The following is a 22,557-nucleotide window of genomic DNA, read 5'->3' on the forward strand; positions in this document are numbered from 1 at the left end:
ATATGTAAAAAAAAAAATTTTCAAAAATAAATTTTTTAGCTGGAGAGGAAAGTTTCATACTTTTGTTAATTTACCCTACATCGGGTTTATTTATATATTTGTAATCATGAACATAACCTCAACCAGCCAGCCGTTTTTATGTGAATATTTTTCGTGTAATTAGTGAATTAAAAAAATTCAAAGATAGTCTGCCATGTCAATATAATAGGTCTTAAATCCTGCTTCAACTGAAGCTAAATTATGATGCTGTACTGTTCAAACATGTTAACTGCGCTTCTCTTAAAAAAAAAGCTGGCACCGACTTATCTGTATAGCCGTTCAAGCTCCCAACGTGGCCGCGTTTCAGATCCTAACTGATCTTTCCTCAGGGGATATAAATTCCTTCAAACAATCGGACTCATCGTTGTACAGCCAATACCTTGGAGCAACATGGCCTCTTGAGGAGATTTGGACAGTACAGCATCATCATTTAGCTTCGGTTGAAGCAGGATTTAAGACCTGTTATGTTCATGATTACAAATATATAAATTACCCAATGTGGGGTAAATTAACAAAGTATGAAACTTTCCTCTCCAGCTAAAAAACATTTATTTTTGAAAATTTTTTTTTTACATATTTAAATTATTAAGTTACTCAATCGAGATCTTTAACCATTTATTTGAATTACTAATTGCAAGTACATACGATTTAATGAGGTGATTTGTTTATGGCAATTTTTGATATCACATTTTGGATCCCTCTATAAAGGTTAATATTTCAGTGCATTGGATTTTGGTTTCTTAAGTCATTGTTGATGACATCAAAGGTGTTGGTGGGCTGGATCTTATGAGGCAAATTGATGAGGAGAAAACCATCGGGCTGGATTTGGGGTCGCGGGGGCCGTAGTTTGCCCACCCCTGTTATAGATACTTTAATACTAAAGAATGTTTTCCTTCAGTCATGAGAAACTCCATACGTAATTGTTTCAGCTTTCATTGTCAATAAATATATTTTAAAAAACAAACTTTAGCATTTCCTGGGATTTGTCAGGTCTCCAGAAGGTTTCCCAGGTTCTCGGGTCTTGGGGAGATGGAACAGTAGTGCTTGCACAGTGCTTTGGGAGAGGAGGAGGCCTCCCTTGTGCAGGAGTTGCTGTGCCAGTGCCCCTTCCTTTGCCCTCTCTTTCACACTGAGTGGTAGTGGCGCACAGCCGTTTTTGGTTAAATTTTGTAAAGAGGGAGAGGGTGTCTGAGAAAGACATGGGAGCACCCAGCCCAGGGGAGGATAGGGACAAAAACAGGGGCTACAAGAGAGGAATAGGAGAAGAAGGGGAGGATAAATCTAGTAGTGAGCCTGAGCAGGGCATTAATGTTTCCTGGTATATCTGATGGGGCCAGAGATTAGCATGTAATTGCTCGGGCACCAACCTGATGAAACTAGTTGCCCTCAACACGTTCGCTGATATTTATTTCTATGTAAGTAGCAAGGTGGCATCCACATTATAGTCAAGAGGTTTTACCTAAGCACTCCCATTTGGTTTCTTCTGATCTTTCTGTTAAACTCTTCACATTGCCCTTAGCAGAATGTAAAAATGCCTGCCAGGAGCAGCTCAAAAGGCATTCAAATCTGGGGCTTGCAAGGAAGTTCAGGTTCATTCAGGTTAGTTGGGCCTGTGCACACTGTAAGAGGGGAAGGAAAGATGGCCATTGCTTCCATGGCAGCCTCTGCTAGCCAAAAAAAGCAGTGCTGCTGACGCGTCTTCGAGGATATGTCCCCAGCCCTTGGGAGGCACACATTCTCTAGAGCAGTGGTCCCCCAACCCTGTCCTGGGGACCCCCCCCAGCCAGTCGGGTTTTCAGGATATCCACAATGAATATGCATGAGAGGAAATGTGCATGTTATGGAGGCAGTGCATGCAAATGTTCTCTCATGCATATTCATTGTGGATATCCTGAAAACCCGACTGGCTGGGGGGGTCCCCAGGACAGGGTTGGGGGACCACTGCTCTAGAACTTTCCAGGCATGCGGTGCGTGTGTACTGGGGTGGAGGGCGGGGGAAAGGAAGATGGAGAGAGAAAGAAAGGGAAGGGGGGGCGATATATAAGTAACTGCACTCTTTTTATCCTTTATGTAGAATTTGGAGCCTTTGATTGGCAGGGACAAAATTATGAGAATAATCTCAGACAATGGAATTTTTTTAAAGAGGACAAACTATAATCGAGTTAATATTTAAGTGTTCTGATTAAAAGCAGATGGAAACTTCTTTCAGTTCGTGTAGCTCACTAAGTAACAAAGGTTTGGACTCATTTTTGTACAGTTACTGCTATGTATATATTGTTTAATCTACCAAAGAATGACCAGTCCAAAAAAAAAAAGAAAACCAGGAAAAGAACCAAATATGTAGAAATGGGCACATAGTGGAAGAGGGATCTAGAACAGAGCCAGTCTTGCCTGCAGAAGCCCTGCTATGGTCTTCAAATGTTGGCAGCAGGTGCCAGGCTCTTCTGTGGATCCTACAGAGCAAATAGGATGCAAGCAAAAAGAGTCGGCCATGCTTGAGCACATTGAACTGAATCAAAAAAATACTCAAACCGGACTGAGTTATGAGTCCAAGACATTCAAGACCTGCAAGATCCCTGGCCAGAGCAGGAGGAAAAAGCCAGATAGTGTTTGGCTGCCTTTCTTCAGGCCCCTTGAAATCACTGACCTCCTTGGATTTATGACTCAGTCTGGTTTGGCTGTAGCTGATTGTGGATTCCTCACTCTTCACATAATGGAAAAAACTCTTAATAAGCTTCTGGAGGGGATAGGGTTGTGGAAATGAAATGTTTATTACCATCAGCATCAGGGCCATTCCGGGGGGTATGGGGGTGAACTAGGGCAGTCACCCAGAGCCCCAGTCATCCTTAGAATGCCCCTTCCACTGCTGCTTCTCCCCTCTTGTGCTCCATGCTGGATGATGAAGTGCTTGCCACCCTCCACTGGAGCCAAGAAGATGAGAGGTGAGGCTCTGTGCAGCCCAGTCAGCAGAAGAGCGGACCAGCAGATCCATCACACCTAATCTGTTCCTGCTTTCACTGTTTCCTCTCCCCCTTTGGTTAAACTGCTGATCTGACTAACATGGGAGAGGGAAGAGCCAGTGGCAGCAGGAGCAGACCACTTGCCCTGATTGCCTGCTGACTGGGCTGTAAAAGGACAGGAGGTAGGGGAGAAGCAGCCTGCAAACTGGGGACACAAGTCTGTATGTGTGGGTGAAGGAAAGACAACACTGGGCAACACATTTTCACAAAAGTCATATTATGGAAATAAAATTAGTCAATTCTTATACATTTCCATGTGCTAAACACGAATGTGACTGTGAAAATGCAAAATTGGCTCTAGTTTTTTTGTAATATGCAATAATGTAATTACATCTTGAATTGTATGCCAATAGTAGGAGACCTACGGTTAATACCGTTTGAAAAATGAAGTCATAGACTACGGCTTAGATTTCTTTGCTTGTCTCTTGTACACCTGTTCGGGAGCATCTCTGCGGAGTGTCCAGCAGTAGTCAGCCAGCATGAATATTTCAAATGCTCACCCTTTCTGACTGGGCTTCATATAGTACACTGCTGACGTCAGCTTACTCAGCAGCAGCATGGCAGTAGAGCTGCATTGCAACAGAAAATGATGTAATAAACTCTGGATGATGTGTGCATGATGGTATTATGCAATATGATGCAATATTACATCATTCTAGGCTTATTTACAGTCCTACTGGATAAATTTACACGACTAAACATAGAAAGTGAACTATATTAAATATCTTCAAAACGAGAGCCAATAAAAACTTTTCATGGTCATATTCGTGTTCAGCACATCAAGATACTACAGAGTAGGACCTTTTTGGGTCAGGAACACTTTCATTGTTGCCCAGTGTTGTGGGGTGGGTTGGGGACTGAGGGATGAGATTATGGGGCAAGTCTGTTCTGGAGACAAGTGACTCTCTGCTGCCCCTGACATCACTTCTGGTTGGCCAAGGAGGTACAACAGGTCTAGAGAGGCCATTCTTTCACTCAGCTTCTCAAGCTCCAGAGGAGGTGGGCAGAGAGGACCTTCTTCCTGGCCCTGCAGAGAGTCAGTGCTGATCAGTAAGGAGTTTACTGGTGTCGTCAGCTTTATTTTTCCTATTCTGTATTGTCAGTTTTTGGTACAGTTTTCACATGAAACAGAACCTATTGCTTTATGATATTTTGCCCTTTTGAAGTCATTAGTTCTCAGATTTTAATTAAGCTGACATTAGAAAATTAAATATAAAGCTATTATAAACTATGGTGAAAGGCATGCAGAAAACCACTTTCATGGCCAAAGGTTTGTTTGTGAATCCAGTGTGCATATTTTAACCCTTTGCACATTTTTTTCATTTCCTCTAGATATCAGTGCTTTAAGTCCGCCTGGATGTATGAAGTTTTTCACACTGGCTTCTCGTTTCCTGTGAATTACCACAATTTAAAAACTGCTCTCCAAGTGTATGACAAGGAGGTGCAGTGGACATTAGGAGCAATCCTTTACAGAACGCGATTTTTACCTTTACGGTATGGACATTTTATTTTCTCTGGCAGCCATTGTACATTAGAGTCTTCAGTTACCGTTTTTTCGCGCCATAAGATGCACTTTTTTTCCCCCAAAAGTGGGGAAAATGTCTGTGCGTCTTATGGAGCGAATATAAAAAATAAAATTAAAAAAAAAACTAACTACAACTCCCCACCCTCCTGACCCCCCCCCCCCCCCCCCCCAAAAGACCTGCCAAAAGTCCCTGGTGGTCCAGCGGGGGGTCCTGGAGCGATCTCCTGCACTTGGGCTGTCGGCTGCTGGTATTCAAAATGGCGCCAATAGCCTTTGCCCTTACTATGTCACAGGGGCTACTGGCGCCATCTTGTGCTCCTACCATGTGACAGGGGCCGACCAATGGCACCGGTAGCCCCTGTGACATAGTAAAGGCAAAGGCTATCTGTGCTATTTTGAATATTGGCAACCGACGGCCCAAGTGCAGGAGATCGCTCCAGGACCCCCGCTGGACCACCAGGGACTGTTGGTAAGTCTTGGGAGGGTCAGAAGGGTGGGGGTTTGTAGTTAAATTTAAAGGGTTGGGATGGGGTTTGTTTGGTTTTTTTTTTTTTTCCAAGAAAGAAAATGATAAAAGTTTTCTGATCCGGGGAGTAGACAGAAATGGCCCTCCCCAGACCCGAAAACAAAATGGGGACAAAAAAAACCATTTTATGCCCTCCCCTAATTTGCTCCATAAGATGCACAGATGCCCGGGAACAGAGCCAATTTAGCCCACCATTATTATTATTTTTTTTAATTTTCCTGCTCTAAATCCTAGGTGTGTCTTATGGTCAGGTGCGTCTGATGGAGCGAAAAATACGGTATATTCAGATAGTTAAACTCATGGTCTTGGCAAACCCCACAGGTAGTTTTGCTTTGATTATTGGTGCAAACCCCATGGGTAAATAGTATCACGCCTCTTTGCACTAGTGCAAGTAATTTAATTATTGTCTCCTAAACATTTTGATCCATTTTGAAACTCTGTGAGCTTTGCTGTTCCGAGCATATGTTCCAGGGAAGGAGAAACATGTTGCAGTGAAGACTCCCAGGATAGCACAGGTTGTTTAAAAACAAAAACACATCTAATCTGTTTGTGCTCTCCTATAAGGCTTTTACTCACTGCCATCCTGCTCTTACCAAAGCATCATCAGTGGTACATTTCTGTCTCTCGTCCCATTCCATATTGCAGTGGCTGCTCATTGCTAAATGTAAGTTACAGCACTCTTAAAAGGTACTTTCAGTGCTACTCTTGGACTGCCCACTAGGCACGGTTCTAAGAGCAGTGTCTGCTTAACCATCTCCTGCTACAACTGGTGAGGGCTATTTCAACATCGCTGCCAGACCCTGTCATCTGATGACTAGGCCAAGCAGCTGTAGACCACAGGATAGACCAATAGATGCACCAAGTGCAAAAAACACAGAGGCTGTTGGCATCTTATGGACTAACAGTTTTATTGAGGCATAAGTTTTCAAGGTCAGGGGTCCACCATATCAGATACATGACGAAATGGATCGTAGAAAAAAAAATGGCATAAAAACAAAATGCATACATCTTACAATAACAAGATTAACAAACTACACAACCCCCCGATAAGACAATCAGTAAATAACCCTGACCTCAATAATGAAATCATAAAATATTTAACTACCCAAGAGTATCAAAAAGCACAGAATTATGTAACACCTTTAAGTGCATTTAGTAGTAAGAGCTCAGCCTACATTGCCTAAACTCCCTGTCATAATAGCCAGGCCTTAACTTGTTTTCTAAACTTAAAATAATTTGCCTGGAGAAGTATATCTAACGGTTATGCATTGCAGAGCATAGGAGCCTGATCTGCAGAAGTATTTTGCCTGTTCCAGCTTAATTTCTGCTGGAGACACTCCCCTCCAAAGTGTAGCCTGAGACAATATCAGCAGTCAAACAGGGTTAGAAGGGTAAAGGAAATGTTGCCAGACAAGTCTTTTCACAGAGAATAGCCTTAAAAGCCAAACATTTTAATCTTCACAGAGGAGAAAGCCAGCACAATGCTTCCAGCAGGAGAGTAATAGGATCATATTTCTTGCACCCAAAGTTATTTTCACCGCTGTATCTTGCGGTAACTGAAGATATTTCGTGGTAGATAACGAAAAATGCAGTAAAACATATTGCAACAATAATCCTGTCTGCTGAACTGACACTGTGTTTGTTAAATGAATTTCCTGCAGAGCCATTCAGCAAGAAAACTTCCGAGGCAACCATTCCCACTGGAGAGGCTTCTCTTTTGTCTACACTCACTACCTGTTTTCTGCCTGCTTTCTGGTTGTCCTGCTGTCCATCCTGCTTTACCTGCTGAGGCTGCGCAGAATTCATCACAGAATGCAGCGGAACACTTCCTCAGCTGTGCTCTGGCTGGAACAGGGCCTTGCACCTCCCAAGCTCCCAGGTGCCTTGTGAGATACCGGAAGGGCTTGCGTAAAACGGACCTTTAAAAAGCCATTTTTGCCTCAGGGGCTTCTCCTTTGTTGCCTGCAGGACTTCAGGAAGAACCATGTCAGGAAAGGAGAGAGGCATGACCTGGTTTTAGAGTTTTTGCCAAAAAGAAAAAAAAAAGAAATTCCTTTGTGATGTTAATTTAAAGAAAAGCAGATGCACTTTCAGGTTAGAAACAGGAGGCTCGATGTCAAGAAAACTGGAAAACAGAAGAGAACAGGGAACAGAAGGAAGGCCAGCAGCAGTATTGGAAAGACTGAAAATGTAAATCTGTTGTCCGCTTTTATTCTGTGGAGGCAGGAGAGATTTAGCCTGCCCCAGGACAAGTCTGTATAGGGCAGGCTCTAGCAGAAGGGGATTTTTCTCTTTATAAATCTGTAGCAAAGTGGCATTTTAAAATGTAAGATGATTCTCTTATTTATTAGTTTGACGTGAAGGAGAGGAAATGTAGATGCCACGGTTGAATGCTGAGCGTTTTTAAAGGTGATCTGTACATGCCTCAGTTAATTACTGTAATAAGTGAATGTTAATTAACATTTACAAAAGGGCAGGGGGTAGAGGTTGTATCCGTAGATGAGTACCCAATGGCTACCAAAGGGGTAGAGAAAACAAAAATTCAATTCCATTTACTTTTTAGAATTGTATGTTAAAAAAAAAAATAAATATATATATATATATATATTGGAGTACTTGACGAAGAGCAATGCATATGCAGATCACCCTTAAAGAATAAATAAACAAAATATCAGTTAAACTGATCACTTCATTTACGCTGTGGTGACTAGAAACCCACAGATGTGTCTGCAGCTACTGTTCTGTGCAGGTAAAGAAAGGATTCCTTTAAACTGATTACTCATTTTTGTTTCACAGCTAGTGAGAAACCCTCGGGAACCATACTTGGAAGAATTTGAACACCTCCCAGGCTGCAAAGTGTTTGTTTTTTTGTTTTGTTTTGTTTTTGTTCTTTTTGTTTTATTGCTACCAGAGCCCCACATGAAGTTGCTTTGCTCTCTTCTAGGTTTACTAAGTTTTTGTCTTTTTTTTTTTTCTTTTTTAAAAATAAATGTTAATTTATACTTTATTTAAGACATAGTTTTACTTGAAGCTAGACACTGAAAGTGGCATCTATGTAATCCTTTTGTAAAATCACACTGAGGCCTTTCCTGCTGGAGATTGTGTGCACGTGACAAGTTAACCCTTTGGAAGCTGACACTTTTTTAGAAAATTCCATAGACCCTTGTGTGTGACTGCGGTATATTTTACATGTTGTGCTTGAGAGGGATGCCTCTTATGCCATAAGAGATCTTCCTGCATTAACTGGATGGGTGGACTACGTACCTAAGCCACTTTTTCTTCAGTGTTTGATGTTTTCTAGGTTATAAGAGACATCGCTCACTGTGCCTACTCACTTATTGTCAAGCGGGTACAGGCTTTCACCTTTGATTAAAAAGCTCAATGAGGAACAAGGTACGAAACTGCTTCCAGTCCCTGCTTTGTCCCCTGATATGATCTCCATGTGTGAGCACATAGCAGTACAGGAAATGTCAAAGGCATAGATGGTGACCTAATCCGCTAAGACAGTAACTTTCAAACCAGCACGCGGGCGCACATGTGCACACATTCATCAACCCATGCGCATGTTATAAAATAGCTTGGCCATGCACACGCGTGTGTGCAGATACTGCTTCTACTGTGTAACTCGGAGGATTTTAAAAATGGCGCATGCCAGTGCCCATTTCCACTTTACCAGTTCGTCCCCAGTTCGAGTTGAGAGAGCTCTTCCAAACCCCTCCTGGTTTAATAGCCGCCACTCCCTCCAGTTATTCCCAGCCCTTAAAACCCTGCAGATCTGCCAATTTATCTTCATTTTAAAACTTACATGGCATCCATAGCAGAAGCAAAATTATGTGGCGGGGGGTCTTGCTGCGCACCGAATCGCGTAAGTATTTGTGTGCACATCTCAGCTTCACGCCCCACCCTTTTTGAGAACTTCCCAGATGTGTACCCTGCAGCATTTACATGTGTACTTGGGCGGCTTTTAAAATCTCCCCAGTGCACGTGAGCCCAACATATCCATTCACCTCTTAATGTGCGCATTGGGCTTTTAAAATTCACCTTTAAGTGCTCACCTGTGTTCTGTAACATTTGTCCAAACCACAGAAGCATTAATGATCCTGCACAGAATGATATTAAAAGCAGAGCATGGCATGCAGAATGCAGGCAGGACACATGTCTTGCAAATTTGCCTGTATTGGGAGAGACATGAAATAGTGCAAAATCGTGTTTGTCATCTAGTATACAGTTGACCTTTAGCAGTAGTCAAAAAGAAAAAAAATGTGCTCAAAGAACAATCTCTGAAAATATAACTAAAATATTTTCACAGCCACTGTCTAGTGTGTGCCTCTAAGTGACATTATCCTACTGTTTCATTTCAGCTTAGACAATAGGATTGTTGCATTTGAAATCTCATCTCCATTTGCACCAAGCAGACTGCACTGTTGAACTGGCATTAGGCTCCCATGATAATCAGTCATTAGGCTGTAATTTGAGATGTATTTATTATAGAACTATATTGGTGGCCTTGAATTTCACTGTTTGGGAGGAAAAGGAGCCTATTTACTTAGCTGTGTTAACACACTCTTTCGGTAATGCTCATGTGTGCATTACGTTTAACGCTTAAAACATTTGGTAGAACATAGGGTAAAAATTAGTGAGCTACATTGGGACCATTGAGGTTCAAAGCCCCTTTAAACCGTAGGGAAGGTCAAGCTGGGGAAGGAGGAAGCCTTAACCCAGTGCAAAGGGAGGGCTGGGGAGCTGGGAACGCACATACAATAAATCCATGAGAGAGCCGTCTTAAAACATCTGCCATTTCACCTATGCATGGCTTTCCAGCTCCAGAGTGGTAAACATCTTCATATACACTCAGTTCTGCACAGTGGGCCTGGAGTAAAAGCGTCTTTCTGCAGCTGATGCCATTGAACACTAGCAGTGGGATTGCCTTAACTAATGGATTGTTGGTATCAGCTACAGAAGGAACACTTCCTGAGCTTTGATCCCATTTTCTGTGCTAAAGTGGGAATTTAACCAAGGATTAAGTGTGGATGTGGGAGCTGGAAGTCTCAAAGCGCTCACAGGTTCAGATTTCCCCGATGGCTTTTATCAGCAGAGAAACACTTGCAGGGGCACAGAATTCAGTTTGTTTGCGGGATCTCTTAAAAAGAGAGATTGAGTGAGCCTTCTAGTTACTTACAGCTAGTGCTCCCTCCAGACCTGACTACGATTATGTTATGGCTATCTCATATGAACTATTTGAAACTTTTGTTTACAGGGGAGTGGTGAAAGTAGGTGTGTGCAGAATTACAGGGTAGCTTTGTCTATGGAAAATGGGATTAAGCAGACCTGGCGGTAAGAGTGACACTGAGCAGAAGAGTGCAGGAAAACCCTACCATGCATCCAAGCCCCTTTTTTCCTTATGTTGTTTTTTTTTTTAAATTATTATTTTATTCATAATTTCATCAGATTTCAAAAACATAATGGTTTCTGCAGGAAAACCATTTTCTATCATTTGGGGGGGACGGACCTTAATCACAAAAGAGAAAAAACAATGTAGACTATTTCTAAAAGCTGAAAATACCTCTATGGATGTCTTGCATTGTTGGTTCTAACCCTGGTCTGTCAGAAAAGATTCAACTGATCAGGATCATAAAATATATCTTTCTTACCTTCTAATTTTATTTCAGATTTACAGAGAAACCTTAACACAAAGTACACTCCCAAGGTGGCCACCTCCTGCTTTCAGCTCCCGCCTAGATACATCAGGAGACATTGCGGTTTTATGACCCAAGACCGTGTTCAGTTTGGCCTTGAAAAAAACGTCTTCAAGGGCCAATTCTTGTCTGGTTCAAATGCAAAAACTGTCACCAGAATAGTCCCAGTTGAAATTTGTAATTGAGCCTTGCAAAAATAAAAAGCAGTAAGATTAAGGTGGCCTGTTGCAGGAATTCCCCCCGAATTAGGCAGATAAATAAAATGCCTTAACTGCTGGTGGCATAGATTCCAGGGGACCTTTAAAAAAAAAAAAAAGAAAAATCCTGGTAACATTTTTTTCAGTTTTCATGTTCTAAGGGGAGAGAAAGCTTTAAATAAAAAAAGTGACAAATACAGTATGACTTGCCTTGCTATGTTTTTTTTTAACTTCTCCCCCTGCCTCCACCTCCTTTGATCTACAAGTAAGAGCCTTTAAACTATTTTTTTTTCAAGCAGTGCTACTATCAAAGTATTTTACCAATTCAGTTACCAGTTAAAATACTTAAGATCCCATTCTTTATTTTTAGCTCATGCCTTTTCATTGGTAACTCAAGGCAACATGACATTTGAGTAATGGTAAGTTAGTTTTTGAAAGCTTCGTCACCGCTGATGGGGCAAACAATAACATATGGAATATATGTATAGGGAAGAGGTAACACACTGGGTGTGGCCCTGTAATTGAAGGTAAGCACACTTTAAGCCTATTTACCAGGGTAGGAACCCAGACCAAAGAGAAAGCAACAAGTAAGTTTGATGCTTTGAAGACCCTAGTACTGCTTCTTTACTGACCAGTCTGTAACTCAACATCCTCAACTGGATGGTCACGATCTACTGTCTAATCAAACCCATCTGCAGGTCCCACAGTAGCCGAAAGCTAAGAAGAAATACAAACATGCATCTTAAGAATATTTAAAATACATTATAATCATTTTACTTTTTTACTGCTTAATATGGTTTTTTTTAATACTTAATTCCACCTAATGGTTGTAAAATTATATTTTGAACTGTACTTTTAGAAAGTACATATTGGAGGGGTCTACTGCTGGATGTTTCACAGTAATTTGCAGTGCAGAAAAGCAAGCTCTGATAACAGCCATGTGATTGGGGAGGATTCTCGCTGTGATTCAGTGCCATCTGCTCAGTGATGCAACATTTGGTAGTTTTCAACAGGATAATATCACAGGATATAGTGGGACTTGGCAGTAAAGGACCTTTGAGAGAGAGTGCATTATTCTGATGAGTGTGCCGGGTGCATTGTGGGAATCCTGTGTAGAGTGTGCTCTTTGTCACCTTACATGTGAAATGCCCTGAGATCATAAAACAGCTTACCTGCATTGAAAAATAAGGAATAGAAACCTAACCTTTTTTTCCTATAAAACTCAGTTGGGATTGAGCATGTTGCAGTGTCGTGGAAGCCCTGTAAAAGCAGACTTATTGGGCAGTGAGTGGCATGTCATCTCACTAATCAAAACGCTTGAGTTTTATCAGCCATTTTCTAAAGTGAAATCTGTGACAAAATGGCAAGTAACAAGTGTCCCTATGGTATATGTGTAGGCATTAGGTAATATTCAACTCGTTTTAATCAGAGAATTACTTTCCAGCTTACAAGAGTGCTTGGTTTGGTTTTTTTGGGGGGTTTTTTCAGAGAATGAAATGGATTAAAAATGTATAAAGTGAAAAGATGGAAGCTGAGTTTTAATATGGAAGGGGCCTGGATGTTGGCTTAAGTACTGATCTTCTAAAAAGCAAAGATGAAAATGGCAAGGACTGAAATGGCCTACTAGTTGAAGCCATAACTGTAACAGGTTTTGGGTGATCTGGGGCCAGAAATGGGTGGGCAGTGGTAGGAAAAAGAGATGAGGTCAGATAAGACAAGGGGGATGTTGGAATGCATATAGGAATTTACATATGTATCTACCTAAAGTGGACAAATTTCATTTGGGCTGCTGTATTTGATGAGATTCTCCTAATTTTTTGACCATTGGCAAAAATGTTTGGTCCATCTGGTTGCTTTTTTTCCTTCTCAGGGGGTGTTGAATGCCTCCACAGCTGTTTCAGGCACAAATAGATGTGTTTTTGTTTCCTGAAACTCACAGGTTTGCACTGTAACAAGCCATGGAAGTCTATGTAAATCATTTGAGAACATAAAAATAAAGAAATCTCTGATATACTGCTTGTAGCTGTCATTTTCTTCCATGTACAACCTTCACGTCCCTTTGGGTTCAGACGAAGTTTTGCTTTGTCCCAGTAACATTGTTATAGGTGGTGGCTAAGTCAGATAATCTAGTTTTAGCTAGTTTAAACACAGAAATGGACTTTTGAAAATTGCTACAATAGTATGTTACATTTACTCACATAATCCTATGAAAAATATTTCCCTGTGTTTCAATTTTAAAAAGTATAAGGATAAAGTTCAAACAACTGCAGGCGGCAGCATATACCGGTAGGTGTGTGTATGTGGTTGCAGGTAGCTTTACCATAATATTTTATAACCCACGGATACCACAAAATACCCTGCCCCATGTATGCTTCTATGCAAATACCTGCAGTGCATAGGGACAGTAACTTTCAGAGCATGCGCATGCTCATCGGCCCGTGCCCGGGGAGGTGGCCATTTTATAACATGCATGTGTATATGCACGCATGTTATACAATAGCCTGGCCATGCCCACGTGTGCGCCCAGTTTTAAGTGGAAGCGCCTGGGTACGCAAATCTCGCTTCTACCATGTAAGTGGGATTTTTAAAAGCCCTGCGTGCTGACGCCATTGCCCGCTTTACCAGTTTGTTCCCAGTTAAGGGATAGGACTTCCAAATCCCCCTAGTTTAATAGCCGCCCTTCCCTCTGTTAGACCCCACCCTTAAAACCCCACTGATCGTTACGTGGCAAGGGACCCCAGCGCGCACCAGTGCGTATAAGTATTTATGCGCTCATCTCTTGGCCATGCCCCGACACACCCACACCCCATCCAGATCAACACCTATGCCCCTTTTTGGAAACTTTTCATTTGTGCGTCTAGCGGCATGTGTGCACATATCCGGGTGGTTTATAATATCTGCTCGGTGCATGCCAGCCCGTCATATTCACACATCCCCTAATTGAGGCCGCACAGGGCTTTTAAAATTCACCTGTAAAAGCCCATACTTTTCCTACCTATCTTAAAAGTATACACACAGATATTTTACGCACAAAGATAAAGTGGGACTTACGCTGATTGATGTATTTTAAGCCTGCGTGCATAAGTGAAATGACCAGTTTTACCAATTACTCCACCAGTTTGCCCAGTCCTCCAGATCATCGAGACCCTCTTCACCCTGAACCCCACTCGAATCACACAGATCTCCCACCTGGCCATTAGTACACAATAAACGCGTTTAATATTACTTAAGATAATTAGTGGGTGTAAAATTACATGTTTTTTAAAATAGCAATTTCCGCCCCATCCCTGAATGCTCCAGACAGCACCTTTTACACGCGATTGTGTATGAAAGCAAAAAGCTGCGCGTATGTTTGAAGTTTATAAAATGGCATTTGTGCCAGTAGATGCTACTTGTGCGCATATATGCTCATTTTTATCTGCACAAGTTTGAAAATTCACTCCTTAGTGTGGAAGTATAGGTAGACAATTTATGTTCTCTGAGGAGGAGGTGTAACTATATGCGCATGAATCTCTGCGTGTACCTGGCCACTTACCTGCACATTTACAAAGAAAACTTATGCACATAGGTTCGCTTTGAGAATCCTTGGTAAAGTCTGCATGCTGTACACACAGGGGTAGATTTTTAAAGTTATGCGCGGGCGTAGATTTGTTCGCGCAACCCGGTACGAACAAATCTATGCCCGATTTTATAACATGCGTGCGCTGCCGTGCACATGTTATAAAATCTAGCGTCGGCATGCGCAGGGGGATGCACAATTGTGCAACCTGCGCGTGCCGAGCCGAGCAGCCTGCCTCTGTTCCCTCCGAGGCCGCTATGAAATCGGAGCAGCCTCGGAGGGAACTTTTTTCCGGCCCCTCCCCATATTACCCTCCCTTCCCCTCCTAACCCACCCCCCCAGCCCTAACTAAATCCCTCCCCTACCTTTGTTAAGAAAGTTATGCCTGCCCGCGCTGGCAGGCTGCCGGCGCGCCATTCCCCGGCCTAAGTGCTGGTTTGGAGGCCTCCGCCATGTCCCTGGAATGGCACCACACCCACGGCCCCACCCCCAGATGCTGCATTGTCCCCGACATGCCCCCCCAAGCAAAGCCCCGGCACTTACGCCCGTCCCGAGGCTTTGAGCGTGCCGGCGGCCTATGCAACATAGGCGCGCCGGCGCGCAAGTTCCCTGCGTGCATAAATCCGGCTGGTTTTACACGCGCAGGGCTTTTAAAATCTACCCAATAGTCTTTACTGCTATGGGGGGAGTTATAAAATTACCCTCTTCTGTAATAAATCTGTGCAGGTTTTGTTATGGTCATACCACCTAATTTTTAACCTCCTTAAGTTGTTTCTTTAGCTTTTTGTGCTTTACTTGTCTCAATGTGATGCCCACATGGATTTCTGATAAAGGTCTGTCCTTCCGCAGTCCATGGTGTATGTGTTTATAGTTTGTTTTTCTATACCGTTACATCAGCAAGGCCTTCACAACGGTGTACAATTAAATTAAAGGAAAATAAAATAAATTCATAAAAGAGAGCTAATAAAACTAAAAGATAAAGGATAGAAAATATAAATTAGCTGTTAAAAATACATAGTAAAAATATTTAAAATACCAAACTAAACTAGGATTCAATAAAAACAAATATTAAGAATGCCTAAAAACCACAGATGATATACTAAAATTAATATTAATTAACTAAAAAAACAGAATTAGCCCTTAAGTTACTACAGCTCAGCCTCCATGTAGGCATATTTAAACAACCATGTTTTCAGTTCCGCCTTAAATTTCTTTTTGTCTGCTTGTAATCTCAGTTGAGTGGGCAGCGTCCCTGCGATTGATATTATATGTTACTTGAGAAAGCTTTGCAGATTTGATAGTCTGAACTGTCAAAAGTCCTTTGTTAGCCGATCTCAAGTTTTTTTGAGGAGCGTGCAGTCGCATGGATGTAGTCAGCCATTCTGTACTCTCTCCATAAATGATATTATGGATAATGCATACTGTTTTATAATGAATCCGATAATATACCGGTGTATCAGTGTAAAGTCTGCAAGGGACTCTATTGATCTATCCTTTAGCTGTCTCCTCTCTATTCATGCTTTTGTGTGTGGGGGCATGCCTGCAGGGGGCTCGGATGAAAATCTGCTTGTCACCTCTCCATGCTGTGTTCATGCTTTACACATATCTGTGTAATTACCTGCATGGGATTCTGAAGAGAGCATAGCCATGACTTCTGTTCATAATGGTGAAAGGGGCTGAATGAAGGGGTTAGAGTCTGACAGTGTAACGAATATCTCCTAAGGAACACAATCAAAATCAGACTAAAAAATCTGAAGGTCAAGAACTGGAAAATGTCAAACAAAAAGGAGTATAGCCTGGTGGTTAGACAAGAGAAGTTAGGATTCAAATCCTGCCTCTCCTACTGATGTGACCTTGAGCACATCACTTCGCCCTTCATTGTCCCAGACACCAATGTAGATTGTAATTTCTCTGAGGCAGGAAAATACCTACTGGGCTTATGTTTGGAAAGGCAAGTAACAGAATCCAAGTCCCTTCAGATGACCTGAAGGGAGCCAATCAATACAAAGAAAGAAACTAGGAAAGCTAATGCTGTACTCAGTTGCATAAGCAGAGGTTTTGGCAAAAAAACAAAAGGAGGTAATATTGCTTCCGTATAGTATAGCTCACTGGTAAGGCACCCACCTTGCATAATGTGTTCAGTTCTGGAGGCCATACCATCGTGGGGACATTGTGAGGACCAAGAGTTCAGAAAAGGGCTACTAAAATGATACAAAGCCTATGATGCAAACTCTATAAGGAAAGGCTTAGGTTGCTTAAAATGTTTCCTCTTCAACCAGACCAGTCCAGATGAATGTATTATGCCCACAGACCAGCAGATGGAGACAGAGATCAGATGCTGATATTATCCCTTAGCAGCCATGCTGACCTCAGCCTGCCATTATTCTCTGTCTCCAGCAGATGGCAGGCAAGCATCCTGTGCTGTGGAATAAAGCCTGGTTAGGCAGGGATTTATTTTAGGGCAGCACCTGAGGTGAAAGGCTAGTATTCCCTCCCTTAGTTGAGCATTGCCTAAACCAGGGGGTTTCCACTTTTTTTTTTTCCTTCTGGATAGGGTTGGTCCTAGGACTATACTTAGCCTTCCCTCCCCCACCCCTTTCCTCATACAGGTTAATGCAATAATCTGCATGCTAAGAACCTGCATGCTATGCTGGCTTTTAGAGCACATTTTTAATGCACAGATTGCATTTTTTTTAAACTCCCAATACAGTAAGTTAATGAAATGCAAATGCATTGGGAGTTTAAAAAAAAAAGTGTTGATCGTAAAATATGCATTGGGAACAGGTCCATTTTAACTCAGGAAGGAGGGAGGAGGCATCCTGACTGCCATAAGTGACAGCAGCTGCTGTCACTTAGCCAGATAAATACTAGCAATGACTTTTCTGTGGACATTTAAAAACTTTTTAAAGACATTATTTCACCTTCTGTAGGGTTTTCAAGTGCCAGAGTAGTAACACTGGAAACTTAACTCCAGCTCTGACCGGGAGTTAATTTTCCGGGTTAAAAAGGCCAGATGCAGTCTCCCTGCATTGGGAAGTACTGCTTAATGCATGGGATTTCCATGGGAGGGCACTAAGCAGTACTCCCGCTTAGAAATGCGCATTTTCTGCCTGCAAAACTCCTTGTTGCATAGGCAGTAAATTTTGTGCACAGAAAATGCGCATTGAAGTGAGGGCAGAAAGGTGCGTTTGGCTCAATGCACCTTTATGCATTGGCCTGTTTGTTTGAGACTTTCCTTTTCTGTTTGTTTGGTTTTTTTTTTAAAGGGAATCTTTATTTTTTCCTTGGTATGTTAATAAAGTTAAATTTAAAAAAAAAAAAAAAAAAAAAGGCAAAGAGCCACGAAGAAGAAAACACAAGCAGGTTAGGACAAGGACAGTTGAGTGGTATTTGTTTCCTGGTTATTCCCAGCCATGGCAGGAGGTTTCTGTGACTGAAACACTGTGCAGGGGAGGCACATTTTTCTCTGCAGAGTGCAGGAATAAAGCCGCGCTGTGAGGAAGCTGCAATCGGGAGCAGCAAAGACTTGCTGGATAAGTTTGGAGCGGAGCAGAGCAACGATTTGGAGGTTCCAGGCGAAGGGGACGCATCAGCAGGGCCAGCCGTGTAGTCTGTGCCTGCCCGTGGGCTACCTGCCATGGTGGGAGCTGTGGCCATCTTTGGAGCGCAGCTGAGTGAAAAGGAGCTGGAGGCCTCCCTCTCTGTCCCATGGGACCAAGCATTTGCTTTGGCTGCAGTAGAACAGTCCTTGTCAGCAACTTTTAAGGGTGCAGTTCCTTCCCCCTCCGTTTTGTATGCTGCCTTCTTAGCCTAGGCCTCGATTTCTAAAGCATTTATAAAAGTGTTTTCTCCAAGCCTTTTGAATGGGACAGAGTTCAGTCCCAGGATCCACTCCAGTAATTCCTGCCCCCACTGGGGAGTTGCAGGAGGAACAAGCAGGAAAAGAAGAAGATAGAGGAGGAGATGACAATTCATCCAGGTCTGAATACTCCCACCTGGATGATTTACATTTCCATGAGGTGCAGTGAGGCCTAATTCCCTTCTGAGGGAGAGGACTGCACTTCCATGGTGTGTCCCTTTCACAAAGAAGAAAACGTCTTTTTTAATTTCTCAGTCTTTGTGGACTTTAAACATTGTGGAAGATAAGAAAGAGGAGGCTTCCAGCTCTGCTGAAGCCCCTATTATGTTCAGTGTTAGCCTTCCAAATCCTTTCCCATGCATAAGGCAGTAAAGTATTTGATTGATCTGGAACGAGTCTCTCTCCAGAAGCAAATTTTGGCCAAACTGAATCCCTTGGTAGCTCAAGAGAGAGAGAAACTTAGATTTCCAATGGTGGCTGCTTTGGTTTGTTTTGTTGCCAAGCAGATTACTAATCCAGTGGAAGGAGGTGCTGCCGTTAAGGATGCACAGGATAGAAGGATAGGCTGTGTTAACTCAGCCTTTGAAGCCTCCAGTATGGCGCTTTAGGTAGCTGCTTGCGGCTGTATTGTAGCAAGGTATGGCTTGTTTGTCGCAATGCATCCAAGAAGAGATCTTGGAAACTGGTCATGGAAGAAACTTTCCATTTTGAAATGGGAGCAGCATATTTGGCTGATGCTTCCTCTGATTTGGTGCATAGCTGCGCAAGATATGTGGCTTCCATAGTGGCAGCTAGAAGGCTGCTATGGTTCCAAAACTGGGCAGTGGACTCCGTTTCTCAGACAAGGCTTCCCTTTAAGGGAAGTCTGTTATCTGCAGAAGACGACCAAGGTTTGGGGAGATTTCAAAATGCAGAGGCCTCTGGAAGACAGTGAGCATCGTGTGCTGTTCAGGCTCATAATAGTTTTTGTGATACCAGGAGGTTAAAGCAAGGAAGATCTTCTGGCAGAGACATCGACCATTTAGTAGGTTTCAGCCCTCTCACTCATCCAAAAGAGGTGATTAAGGATGGATTCTCAGGAAGGGCAGGATCCTTGTCTAACTCCCAATGAAGGTTTGGGGACCCAGTCTACGATTCAAAAGATAGGTGGCTGCCTATCAAAGTTTTATCAGAGAAGGGTCCAAATTACCTCAGATCAGTGGGTCTTATACAGAATTGAGTTCTCCCATTCTATTTTAGATGCTTTTATTGTTTCCCCTTATTGCTCTTCCTCAAAAAGGGAGAAGGTAAGAACAATGCTCGATCAGCTTCTTTGCATAAGGGTTGGAGACGGAATTCAATTTACTTTGTGGTTCCCCAGAAGGAAGGTTCCTTTCGGCCCATTCTGGATCTGAAACAAGTCAACAAGTTACTGAGGTTTTTGCATTTCATAAAGGAAATGTTAAAGTCTGTCATAGTGGCAATGACACAGGGGAAGTTCTGACCTCTTTGGATCTCACGGAGGCTTATCTGCATGTTCCGATAAAGAGGTATTGTTTGTTTTCCAGTGCTAGGAAGACATTTTCAGTTTCAAACTCTGCCTTTTGGCTGGCCACTGCCCCAAGGACCTTTTCAAAGGTGAAGGTGGGGGCAGCAGCACTATGAAGGGAAGAAATATTGGTTCACCCTTACCTAGACAACTGGCTAATGTGAGCAAAGTTGGAGCAAGAAAGTGTGTTGGCCACCAAGAGGGTGGTTATGTTTTTACAGGAATGTGACTTGCTGTCTTCTCAGTCCCTGGAATATCTGGGCGCTCTGTATGACATGAAGATAAGTTGTGTCCATTTCACGGAGCAAAGAATTCAGAAATTGCAGCAGCAGCAGGTTCTTTCACTGCTGTCATTCAGGAATCTGGTATTGAGTTATCTACAACTTTTGGGTCCCATGGTGGCAGGGTTGGATCTAGTTCTCTGGGCAAGGGCAACTGTGAGACCCCCTTTAGAAAGCATTGTTGAACATTTGGGATCCTCAGTCATAGAATTACTTGGTGTGATTTCCAATACCAGAGTTCGCAATGGTGGTTGAATTCCAATAATCTGGAAATGGGAATAGATCTCGAGTCCCCAGCATGGGTTGGGGAGTTCACTGTCTAGGACAAGTTGCTCAGGGAGTATGGTCAGAAGAAGAAGAAGTGATATGATCCATCAATTATTTGGAAACCAGGGTGATTCGGTTGGCTCTTCTGCACTTTGCATCCCTTCTCAGAAGTCAGGCAGTTAGGATCTTGTCTGGCAATGCCACAGCAGTAGTCTATGTGAATCATCAAGGGGGGCACCAAAAGGTCTCAGGTGTCAGAAGAAATGGATTTATTGCTTCAGTGGGCAAAAAGAAATCTAAAGATAATTTCTATGTCACACATAGCAGGAGTGGAGAATGTTCAAGCAGACTTTGACAGTCTCAATGTTTAGGATTTCGAGGAATAGTCGATTATCTTAGGCAGTATTCGATCAGGAAGGAGACAGATGGGGATATCCTCTGATAGAGCTGAAGGTGACCAACAGAAATGTGAAGATACAGTGGCTTTTCAGTAGAAAGAAGAAAATAATGCCATACGGCCTGGATGCCTAAATTCAGGATTGGTCAACAGATGTGGTTCTGTATGCATTTTCTCCATGGTCCTTGGCAGGGAGAGTTCTTCAAAGGATTTCAGGACATCCAGAGCTTGTAATTTTAGTGACTTTGGATTGGCCAAAATGCCCTTGGTATGCAGATCTTATCACATTATTGGACAGGGAGCTGTTGAGGCTCCCTCAGAACAGAAATCTGCTCTCACAGGATCACTTTCTTCACGAAGATTTGGTTTTGTTTTATGATCTGACCCTTGAGAGGTCTTGCTTAATCAAAAAAGGTTATTATCAGGGAGTGGTGAATACTCTTTTAAAGGTTAGAAAGTAATCTATTTCCTTAGCATATGTGAGGATTTGGAGAGTTTTGAGCAATGGTGCTTCAATAGGCAATTAATTCCCAGGAGCACAACTATGCCTTTCATTTGGATTTCTTACAGGAAGATCTGGCTAAGGGATTAGCTCTTAATTCTCTAAAGGTTCAAATGGCAGATATTGCATACGCTAAGGTTGAGTGTTTGGGAGGTAATTGGCATTCCATCCAGATGTTTCACGTTGCCTGACAGGAGTCAAGGATGTTAGGCCTCTGGCAAGGGATCCCGTTCCTTTTTGGGATCTGAATATGTGTTGTCTTTCATGGAAGGTTTGCGGTTTGAGCCTATTAGAAATGTCATTGAAGCTACTTACTTTGAAGACAGTTTTTTCTAATAACTACTTGTTCTGCTAGGAGGATTTCAGAGTTGCAGGCATTCTCTTGTAGAGAACCTTTTTTTGGTTTCATATGGTGCCTTCCTTTTTACTAAAAGTAAAATGCTTGTCTTCATTTAGTAAGATGAATAAATGGCTGCTTAGATGGTGTGTGGACAAGAGGGTTTCAGCTTTCTAAACCGTGCAATGATGCAAGAATTGCTGAGCAGAGATGGGGTCCAACTGTCAAAGAAAGGGCACTGTGTCTTCCAACAAAGGCTGGCAAATCTACTTAGGAGAGCTTTAAACTAGGATCATCAGGGATGGATGAACAAAACCCTAAGGTAAGTCAAACATTAATACTTGTATAAAAATGGAGGAAAAAAGGACAACATCTGGAAAGCTACATACACTAATGCTCATAGTATGGAAATAAAGTTCCGGATTTAGAGGCAGTCATAGAAGAAGCTGACGTGGATGTAGTGGCTGTCACAGAGACATGAATGGGATATAGTTAAACCAGGTTATAATCTGTTCAGGAAGGAAGGGAGGAGGTACTATATATAAAAAATAATATTAAAGCAACAGAATTGCAGAGATTATGAGGTAAGGAGAAGGTACCGTGGGTTAATCTGGACAGAGGGAATGAAACATCTATTTATATTGGTTTAATATACTGACCTAATCACAAACAGAAGAAATGGATAGAGATTTATTGGAGGTCATGAGAGGACTAGAACGGGTAGATGTGAATCGGTTATTTACTCTTTCGGATAGTAGAAAGAATAGGGGGCACTCCATGAAGTTAGCATGGGGCACATTTAAAACTAATCGGAGAAAGTTCTT

The 22,557-nt window shown here is 42.4% G+C and overlaps 1 protein-coding gene across 6 annotated transcripts in view; it reads left to right on the forward strand.

Annotated features, from left to right (window-relative positions):
* ENTPD4 (ectonucleoside triphosphate diphosphohydrolase 4) overlaps nt 1–13,014 on the forward strand; it is a 67,035-nt gene extending 54,021 nt beyond the window's left edge. For 5 of the 6 annotated variants that reach the window (XM_029604122.1, XM_029604121.1, XM_029604125.1 and 2 more), the window contains 2 exons: nt 4,392–4,553; nt 6,772–13,014. In XM_029604122.1, coding sequence (XP_029459982.1) covers nt 4,392–4,553; nt 6,772–7,000 — 391 coding nt within the window. In that variant the 3' untranslated portion in view covers nt 7,001–13,014. The remainder of the gene's footprint in view (nt 1–4,391; nt 4,554–6,771) is intronic. The other variant, XR_003857084.1, reaches the window with a different exon arrangement.
* Nucleotides 13,015–22,557: the final 9,543 nt, after the last annotated feature.

The sequence above is a fragment of the Rhinatrema bivittatum genome, chromosome 5 (assembly GCF_901001135.1).
Source record: "Rhinatrema bivittatum chromosome 5, aRhiBiv1.1, whole genome shotgun sequence".
Taxonomy (NCBI): Eukaryota; Metazoa; Chordata; class Amphibia; order Gymnophiona; family Rhinatrematidae; genus Rhinatrema; species Rhinatrema bivittatum.